The 11,008-nt window shown below is 31.6% G+C and overlaps 1 protein-coding gene across 1 annotated transcript in view; it reads right to left on the bottom strand.

Moving 5' to 3' along the window:
* LOC106470525 (protein argonaute-2-like) overlaps positions 1-11,008 on the bottom strand; it is a 52,501-nt gene that overhangs the window by 25,651 nt on the left and 15,842 nt on the right. The window contains exons 5-10 of the mRNA XM_022399131.1: positions 8,939-9,075; positions 4,203-4,425; positions 3,209-3,292; positions 2,281-2,344; positions 1,212-1,283; positions 449-496 (exon numbers count right to left, since the gene is read on the bottom strand). Coding sequence (XP_022254839.1) covers positions 449-496; positions 1,212-1,283; positions 2,281-2,344; positions 3,209-3,292; positions 4,203-4,425; positions 8,939-9,075 — 628 coding nt within the window. The remainder of the gene's footprint in view (positions 1-448; positions 497-1,211; positions 1,284-2,280; positions 2,345-3,208; positions 3,293-4,202; positions 4,426-8,938; positions 9,076-11,008) is intronic.

The following is an 11,008-nucleotide window of genomic DNA, read 5'->3' as shown; positions in this document are numbered from 1 at the left end:
TAAGTATGACTATATATAATTTCAAAGAAACACGACTGATACAAAGCACTAACACAGTTCTCATAGGGTTAACAATCTGTATGACTAAGTATGACTATATATAATTTCAAAGAAACACGACTGATACAAAGCACTAACACAGTTCTCATAGGGTTAACAATCTGTATGACTAAGTATGACTATATATAATTTCAAAGAAACACGACTGATACAAAGCACTAACACAGTTCTCATAGGGTTAACAATCTGTATGACTAAGTTTATAGTTAATGTGTAGACCAGTAATTCATTGTCTTGACAGAAACATCCAATGCTTGTATCTTTGATAACTATGAACAAAACACTTTTACTAGAAACAAAAAATAAAAATCACACCTCACATGCAATCCAAAACAAAAGTCAAAGCTTTGAATGTTAAGTAAATAAACAAGAATGACGTTTTACGTACCAAGTTGTTTATCTCTCTTTCTCGATCAGGAGCAGATCTTGCAGTTGCCTATAAAATGAGGTTTAAGTCATTTAAAAATTGTCAAAATGTGGAATTATTATAAACAAATCTTAGTTTCACTTGTTGAAATTCTTAAAACACACTATCATCATAATTTAAAAATTCACAATTATGTTCACACAGTTTTCACTATGATACCCACTTTTTATTTCTAAGGAATTCAAAAAGGTCCTACTTAGTTCCTCTAATTTATTAAGTTTTCTCTCTCTTTTCCTTTTCTTATATATTTAAATTTTGATTTTAATGAAAATATGCATATATTCTTAATATTTTGCCAGAAAGAAATAAGTTCATTAAAAAACAAAATACATAAAAACAAAATACCAAGAAGACATTCAAAATTACACACTTTATATACGCAATAAACAAAGCCAGTTGAATCTAAAAGATGCAATATTTTTACCCTGTTCATTGATACTGATGGAAATCTGTAGAAATGTCCCAAACAAAATGAGATTTACTGAACCACATACAAGTTTTAAATCTGCAGAAGTTTGGTTTTTCAGGGAAACAAGGAACATTAAAACCACCTCATACAAATGAGGATAGTGGGAACCTTGTTAATTCACCCATGCATATTACTATTGCAGTGGTAGCTAAGAAAAAAACTGTACACTATTTTATATTTACCCTTTGTTTTTACTTCAGTAATTTTACACAACTCTTGGGCACAAAGAGGTTAATATCTGTGTATCAGTATTACCTTGATCATGGTGGAAGTCTGCATATCAGTCAACTTCTTAATACAACGTTGTCCTGCAACTATATTACACACCTGCAACGTGAATAGTAATTTAAAAGTTTGTAGTAGCTGACAAAAGCAAGTGCAGTATGTTTCAGTAATTTTGAAATACATCATTGATATGAACAGAAACTATGTTCATATATAACATATATTATTATATAACAGCATATTATTTTTATAAATTTTCTCAAGTGAAAACTGACAAAATGTATGATTTAAATCTGTGCTTCAGTTATCAGGCTGGTGCTCCGACCAATTTTATACTGCTCTTAACATGCAAGACAAATATTTATTAGAATAAATATTACTCCTTCAAATTTTTCCATAACATAGCTTTAATTTTTGGTCAGAAGGTCTTCATTCAATATTTAAATGAGAACTGAAGTCTATGGCATACAAACACAAATTTATAATTGTAGAAAGTGTGTGTTGACAACTTTAAAATTTATTTGCATATTTTATTCTAGTACTTAGAGACAAGTGTTTGGTTTGTAAAGTTTAAACATTTTAGTGATCACATATTTAAGCCTGTTATTAAAGAAAGTACTGCATAGCAAGAACAAGCTTTGAATATTTATTATTATTATTATTATAACTTGCTAAAACAATTAAACCTATTTTCAAACACATGGGCCTTTGGTGGATTTTACTTGTTTCTCATTTAAAATATCTAAATTTGATTCTGTTACTGACAGTTTCTTCCTGATAACAAAATACTTTAAATAATTACAATATGGTTACTGAAATGATAAATATTTTCTTTCTATTAAAAGAAATAAGTTATCATATTGCCAGTACATGCAATATGTTTTACCCATCATTAAAATGTAACTGATTAGTTATATCAGGTTTAAGTGTTCTTTATTTTTAACAAGTTTCTTAACTTTTTTTTTTTTTTCTTCTCTCTCTCTCACACACACACACACACACAGAAACAAGACACTCAGGACAAAAGAAAGAGAAGAAAAGGATAAACAAAATAACTACAAGTAATTTCCCTACAGTGAACCAAATCTATCATTCATACCTCAAGAGGTAGATATGTATGCTTATGTTCTTGGCCTACTTGCAAACATGGTAAGTGAGGATACCTAGAGAAAAGTAAAAATAAGATTAAATACATAGTTCTTTACAGCCAGTCACTTCTAATACAATAATAAATGTTTAAAGGGAAAATATTCTCATTACATTCACTTTAATAACATTTTCCTTTATACAGGTTAAAACTAATGTGAGAAAACACGTTTAGCTAGTTTTATTTAATTAGAAATGATTTCAAAGTCCAACTGATCCATAAATACAAACTTACTTTTCTTGGGTGTAAAATTCAGTTCTAATTATCATACCCTAAAACAAAATTTATCTGCTAAGGATTAGTTAAGTAAATTATGTTCCTAGTTCCTAAGGTGGGGAACGTGTACTTAACAGAACCTCTATTTGTTGAATTTTATGCAAAGCTACACGGCCTACCGCACTAGTCATCCCCAATTTGGAAGAGATAAACCAGATAAAAGGAATCTAGTTAACAGTACCTACTGCCAACTCTTTACCAAGAAATAGTGGGATTGATCAGCACATTATAACACCCCCAAGGCTGAAAGGGAAAGCATGTTCAGTGACAGGATTTGCTCATATAATCCACAGACCGTGAGTCAAGTGGCATATCTACCAGGCCATACCTTTAAGACTAACATACACATTTCAACACTTTGTTAATTTCACAGCATCATCAGGTTTTTAGTTTTTAACGGTAGAATAATTATTTATGTTGTGATCTTAGCAGTGAAAATAAATTACTAACCCTATATGTATGGAACTGTTTTTGCAGTTGTTTAATACATACACACGCGCACTTAGTCCGGTACACATCGCACAAAATATTTGTGGGCTGTTTTCTTAATTTTTGCTACGTGTTCACGAAATAAATAATTTTTTAATTTATGTGTAGAACTGACCTTAATTTCATTTTGTACTTGTCAAGAAAGTACTTTGCCACAGTACACTCTACAGTCTGTCCATTCTCTAGCTGCAGAGGAAACCTGTAAGAAACACAACAATATTAACAATTTCAAACAGTTTTTACAGTTTGAAACATTATCATCAACAATATTAACAATTTTGAACAGTTTGAAACATTTTCATCATCAATATTAAAAATTTTGAACAGTTTTTACGGTTTGAAACATTTTCATCAACAATATTAACAATTTTGAACAGTTTGAAACATTTTCATCATCAATATTAAAAATTTTGAACAGTTTTTACGGTTTGAAACATTTTCATCATCAATATCAACAATTTTGAACAGTTTTTACGGTTTGAAACATTTTCATCATCAATATCAACAATTTTGAACAGTTTTTATGGTTTGAAAAATTTTATGATCAATATTAACAATTTTGAACAGTTTTTACAGTTTGAAACATTTTCATCAACAATATTAACAATTTTGAACAGTTTTTACGGTTAGAAACATTTTCATCATCAATATTAACAATTTTGAACAGTTTTTACGGTTTGAAACATTTTCATCAACAATATTAACAATTTTGAACAGTTTTTACGGTTTGAAACATTTTCATCAACAATATCAACAATTTTGAACAGTTTCATGATCAATAATAACAATTTTGAACATTTTCAAACATTATCAACATTAAATACTCCTCTACTCATTTTACTTCTGTTCTTTTCCAATTTATACAATTGTTCAAAACATCTAAATTTTTGGCATATCTCACATCTTCACTGTGTAGCTCACATTAGTAACACATTTTCATAAGCTTTAAAAGTGCTCAAATTACAGACCAATTTAGACTATTATCTAATAACAGCTTTGTTCAGTACATTTAAAAATAAAATTTCTAAAGGAGATAGAGTACCAGACAATTTTCAAATAAATTTACTGTAATAACCAAATATTTAGATTTCCATAAACAGTGAACTTACGATTGCAATTGTGCTGGGCGTCTGGTTACATTACAAACTCTGTATTTTCGTCTCATCGTCCCACAGTGAGTGATTTCAATTTTTAAACCTTTTATCTCTTTGGTAAACTTTACTCTCTGAGAGTCAGTTAATGGCTTCCTCTGCTCACTGATGTCTCTAATGTCTAAAACCTCACACATGAACTCAATTACCGGTTGAGCTTTGTAAAAAGCAGTTGCTGACACTGAAATACATAGGTTACAAGAACATTAAATCTGAAGTTTTGTGCTTAAAGGTTTATTCAACTGGTTACAGTAAGGCAAAGTTAATTATTAAATTTAACAAATCCTTAGTAAAAGAAAACATAGTTAAAAGGAAATTTTAATTCTTACACTCTTTAAAGTCTTCCTCGTGGCAATTTCACGAGTCATGTTTAATAGTCTGTACGCAGTAGTACTGACCAATGTGTTCGTTAACCCTACAACAACATCATCTTTAAACTTCTTTCTGCACATGTCACCGAGTTACATTCAAAACTTAATTAACCCACTTTACTATGAATGTCTTTTAATGAAATTATTATTAACAAATACATTACAGTTCAAAGCTTTACATTATCTTAGTTTTTATTCAATGTGGAAGTTTGGTGAAGTATAGCCCAAAACATATGGCAATAGTCAAGTACATGCAAGTCTAAATGAGATTGTAGCTTACTTGCACTTTTGACATGTATGGTTCAAGGTGCTTTGCTGAATGCAGTTGAAACAAGAAATAAATTTTGTCAACCCCCGACAGGTGCCACGCCCACCATCTATAGTTTAACATTGAGCTTTAGAAAGTACATGTACTTTTATATTTTAGTTAATTAAGCATTATTTGTTTTACAATTCATATTTGAAATGTTTAATAATTTTTATAAAATAACCAAAGCTTTCCCTTATTCTGCAAGGCTTCATTACCAAGTGTGTATAAAAAGGTTTTGCCTAAGGCTAAGTTATCTCTGCAGTTCATACTGTCAACGGGTACCAGTTGATGTGTGTCGACACAAATAATCAACCATAAAAAATAGTAGGGGAAAATAAAACATTAAAAATAAACTGTAAGTGAAAAGGTAAAGACCTGAAATTATTAATATAACCAAAAGATATTTTTAAATTATTTAACGAAGAAATTAAAAGTATGTACATATTTCCATTTCTTAATTTCAAGCATTTCATTGCACCATACATCGATGATAATAGCTAGAGTTAGTGATATGGTAAAGAAAATGGAAAATAAAATATAAACAGTTGCCTTAAAAAACTTCACACATTCATTTAGAAGATTCTAAAGATTATGCAAATGAAAGGTGAAAACTGTTAGATAAAAAAATAGTGTTTTTATACTCAAAATGAAAATCACCTTGCGGGTGAACTATTCAGAGTCTGAGTGCAAATAACTAAATTAAATAACAATTGTTTATTGAAAATAGGAAAAAATAAAATAAAATATTTTATTTTTTCTCAAACTAAATACTTTTCTCAAAGTTCTTGTCAAGTGTTAAAGAATTTTATCAACTCGTTTTATTTCTGGAACAAAATATAACAAGAATTATATAACATGGTGCACTTTGCAGCAAGTCATTATTATAGGGTTAAAGACGTCAATGAATAACTTAAACAATAAATTTATCATATTAAGGACATAAATATCCCCAACTCATAAATTCTAAGAATGAAATGATAAAAACTTAACAATGTGGGTGCAGGTGATTATTCACTTATAAAATGTTATTTATTTTTTTATAAATTGTTTACCACACATTACATTCCAATTGTTTTTGACTGTTAAATATAACTGTTTTTAAGTAGAAAGCTACACAAATGGGCTATCTGTGCCGTACCCACTGTGGGTGATAAAAGCAGTTTTTAGGGTTATAAGCCTCTGGACTTATTGCCGAACCACTAATTTTAAACTATCATTCACGATTATTACTCCATTTTCTCCTCTAAGTTATTTTCTAAAACAAACCCAGACATGGAAGAGAACTTAAGAATTTTTTTTGCACTCAACTTACACTATAAAACTTGGCAAGCTCCAACTAACTAGTTTATTTTATCTAGCTCCATCTATATCAAGTTTATTTTGATTAAATGCTCTTATTTATCTATTCTTAATTGAAAACAATTGGTTAAATTTTTTTATTACTTTACTACTATCATCCGCTGTTGAAGTTCTCACTAAGATACTGAAATGAAGTTTACAAGACTTCATCAGAAACCTACTTGAAAACCAGTAAAATAATATATTCTAGTTCATTAACACTTTGTGAATGGTGTGTCACCTAAATTGGTTTTTCACGATCAAGATATCACTCGAATAAGAAAAAAATCTAACCAAAATAGACATTTTGCATGTTTTTGACCAACAGCAAGAATTGAACGTTTATTCATAATTAAAGATCTATTAATAACCACTAAGACTTATGAAGTAATATAAAACCATGGGTATCTCAGCTGATGGAAAGATCATTTTCACCAAAAAGCAGCATTAAACAACAAAGCCATATTTACTCATTAAACTGACATTCTGAGTAAATAGAAAGTTTTTAAATATCTGATGCTCCAAGAGATTCGCAATCAGGCACAAGAGTAAGACCACATGCATCAGGTGAGAGAACTACTGGACATTTCTAAACAGCACAGAGGTATGTTACAGTATGCAATGTCTTTTTATTACGTGTCAGTCAAGTACAATATGAGCTTTGAAGACTGCTATTACTTAAAACAAAACTTTTTCAAACAGTACAGTAAAGGCCAAAAATTACAGTTTTCCTATACTAAAAATGTATTTCCAATAGGTACTTCTCTCCACTCACAAGATTAGATATTCTCGTCCAGTGCTGCCATTTATATGCAAATTTTTTCTTTATGCATGCCATAAGCTTTCTGCTCCCCCCTATTGGAATCAAATGATTCCAACATGTCTCTCACGTAAATCATCATGTGTCACTTCTCCACCAATAGGAGTGTGACATACTCAGTGACGAATGTGACTCCCTCTACACGCCTCTACTGAACTATCAATTTGAGGTTTGGCAGAAGACTAAGGCACCAGAGGAAAGTGAGGAGGAAGGGTGAGTGGAGGGAAGTACCTATTGGAATTACATTTTCAGTATAGGAAAATTATAACTTCCGATACAGTACTTCCTCCCACTCACAAGATTAGCTAGAATCACACATTGATTAGCTGACAGAAGTACCTCCTGAAAGTGTCCGAAAGATACCCCTGGAAATGAGAGAGTCAGATCCGTAATCTGATGAGGGGAACCGCATCACTTTTGAACCAGGTATACTCTTTGCCCGTCTGTGAAATGTGTAGTAGATAAGGGTGGGAACAAGAAAGAAGCACATCCAAGTGAGAGAGAACAGTGGCAGGATAGTGATCCTAACCCTGTAAATATATATATATACGTAACTCAGTCCCACAAAGTACAAAAGTGGGCAAAACAATGAATATGCCCCTAGGCGTAGAGTGGCTAGGGCGTGATAGACCGTAATCAGTAAGTCAGCTACATCCAAAACCCATGACACTAGGAACCGACATTCATGCGAGATTAAGATGAAGGCTCCCAATCGAAGGGGTGAACTGCAATTTGACGTCTCACTCCTTGTAAGTGTATTTAGTCAGGGGTTGACCCATATAACTTTCAATCTCCCAGCAAATAAATACCCTGCCGGATCATCCGCACTTAAGGCCTGAGAGATAGCGCTAGTGTGATCCTTGAAGTCGTAACGTGAACTTTGGAATTCATAATGAGGAAGAGTCAACCAATAATCAAAAGTATAAAGAACAATGCGACTGTAATAAACTGGGATAAAAGTGAAGTTAAGAAACAGTCTTAATAGAAACTAGAAGTGAAAATAAATGAAGACCACTTCTTGAGTATACTAAAGATTAACGTGAAACTTTAAACAACCAAAAAGGAACACGTCTGAGCACAAATGCTGTCAATCGAGAAGTGACAGTTCAGAAGAGGTGTATAGAGGGAGTCACATGCATTACGAGTATGTCATGCTCCTATTGGTGGAGAATTGACACACGATGATTTACACTGAGACATGATTCCAACAGGGGGGAGCAGAAGGCTTGTAGCATGCGTAAAGAAAAAAATTTGCATAAAGAGGGCAGCACTGGACAAGAATAGCTAATCTTGTGAGCGGAGGGAAGTACTGTATCGGAATTACTTAGTTTTCTATAAAAGTCCGGAGATACAGCTTTTGAATAGATTACTTATTTAACTTTATTACAAAATATCACCCACTAGTGTGGCTATCATTAGGTAGAGGTCATGTATTGTGTGAAATGCTGTGTGAGCATTTTCTGCAAATTTAGAAAACCATGAAACAGGACACAACAGAAACAATAGGATTAATGAACACAACAATCTCCAACCCTTTTGTGTGCAAAAGTCTTCTAATGTTTACTACAAGTCCATAAAATTTTGTAAGGATACACTTAAAATATTAAAAGTTATAGCATGAAAACTATAACAAGCACAAAATGGTTATGAGGTCGGTCCCAGGGTCCAAGCCCATGTCGAAAGAGATAAAAAGCATGGTAGTATCTTTTAAAAGTCCAGTGCTTGTGATCACAAAAAATATATAACTATGAAAAAAAACAACAGAATTCCAAAAATATACATGAAAGTTTTCATATGTAAAATTAACTAACATTACCCTGTTTACAGTAACACAGGTGAGCTCTTGCCAACTTACCATCAATGTTTAGCATCATCTTCCATTGACTTGGCCGTACACTTTGGTGAAATCCAAACCACACCTCTCTTCCACCTCCCAAAGGGTGGTAGTAGCCATCAGGGGAGGAGAAAAATGAACGTCCTACTGGGGTGTAGCTACGGTACAAAAGCACATATTTTTGGTATTAAAAAAAAATCCACTGACTTTAAATATCCAGTATACTTATAAAATGCAAACATGTATAAACACATTAATACATTTCCAAGTTCAGTTCAGTTAATTTACAAAAATGCAACATTTGTTTGATTTGAGAGTCAGCTGTACCTTAAATTTGTCAGAAACTGTTTGTACAGAAGACCATCACATATTAGTGTATTTCCTGTAACATCTCATGACTAGCTAATTTTAACTTAGAGATACAGTAAGTCAAGACTACTTCAAAATGAACCTATGCTTTTATTTACATGTAAACACAGATTTACCCTTTCTCCATTTAAAATACACAATTAAAGTTATGTTAAAGAAATACACTGTTTTTGCTACAAAAAATTTAACCTCATAAAACGTAGCAGAGCACAAAATTTTTTCAAAATAACAACAGTCGGAGAAAAAAATTTATTGCCAGTTCTCCCTCCCCAATTGAATGAATATTCACAGCAAATACAGCATTATCATAGCTATCTTATGTCCTGAGGCAAGTACCAACATGTGGCTGAAATTTAAAACTTAGTAGGTCAGCTTAGACGTACATACATCTAGATTTGGACCCGAGCAGCCCCAAATATCAAAATGAAGCCACATTTATATAAATTATGACTAAATCTAATGCCTGAATTACATAATCCACAGAACTATACTAACAAAAAATTGTGCTTCCGCTATAGCAATGATACCTTATGTTTTTACTTTAACCTATTTCTATCTGTTAATACTTTTTCATGTTAATATAGTTAGAAACAGTGTAGGTATTTAGGGCATGCATGCAAATTGCGTATGACATTTTCAAAGTGTGGATTTTCTCTGAAAACTATAGATTAACATACACTTTTATAGAGGCTAGTAATGAGGAGAATTTCTTTGCAGGTTGGAGGAGAAATTAGGCCTTAATTAGAGCATTTTATACTGAGAAGTACAAATTGTGAAAAATGTCTCATAGAAGAACTGGAACTTTCTATGGAAAGATTTTGCAGTAAATAAGAAGAGATATCAGAAATATGAAAAGGATAACGAAGTTTTGAGAATAATGCATGTTGAGGGCATGCTGCATTAAGTAACAGTTTTCAGCCCTTAATAAACTGACAAAGAATGATTTACAGACATAACGAAGTGGTTTATTTTTGAAGGAACATATTTGGTATTTTGACACAACATTCATTTGTATTCTTCAAGTAAAATAAGAAAGTGGAGTTAAATCAGAAAAGAAAAACAACTTGGACAGAAAGGGTTGGTAGTTCCAAGTATAAAGAGGTCGCAGATGTAGGAAATTCTTTGGTATAAAGACATGTGGACAGAACAGTCTACAGTGTGAACAACAGAAAAAAAGAAGCAGCTATAAAAGAATAGGTGTGAAGGACATAAGTGCAAAACACAAGTGAGATAGTGAAGGGAGTTAGCAGTAATGCAGTTTTATTTTGAGGGGTAAGTGAATTTGTTTATTTTTTGGGTGTACTAGTAAAGTAATGTATTTTTTCTTTCTAAAATGTACATTTGAAGTTTACAAAAATTATGTTTCTTCACCCTCTACTTGAAAAAATGTATGAGGCTTAGCACTAAAGGCACATTGGAGCCAAATATTATCCTATCACCTTTAAGTTCTCGTAAGTATTAGAAATCGTTGTTTTTCTATGTAATTTTCATTTATTGTTCATATTTTAAGAAAAATAACTAAACTTTAAGCATTTATGAGTAAATATACACGTACATATGTAATGTATGGTAGCTGAAATATCAGTGTAGTTTGTAAAATATTGCTAATACAGTTAGATTCGTACTTTGCATTTGATTCTGTATTTATATATATATCTAATGATTATTACTTACTTCAAGGTAAGAGTCAGTAACAACTCTAGGTGTTTCATAACTGTAAAA

The sequence above is a fragment of the Limulus polyphemus genome, unplaced genomic scaffold (assembly GCF_000517525.1).
Source record: "Limulus polyphemus unplaced genomic scaffold, Limulus_polyphemus-2.1.2 Scaffold4063, whole genome shotgun sequence".
Lineage (NCBI taxonomy): Eukaryota > Metazoa > Arthropoda > Merostomata > Xiphosura > Limulidae > Limulus > Limulus polyphemus.
Note: the sequence above shows the minus strand (reverse complement) of the source record. Positions and strands in the feature narration are given on the sequence as shown.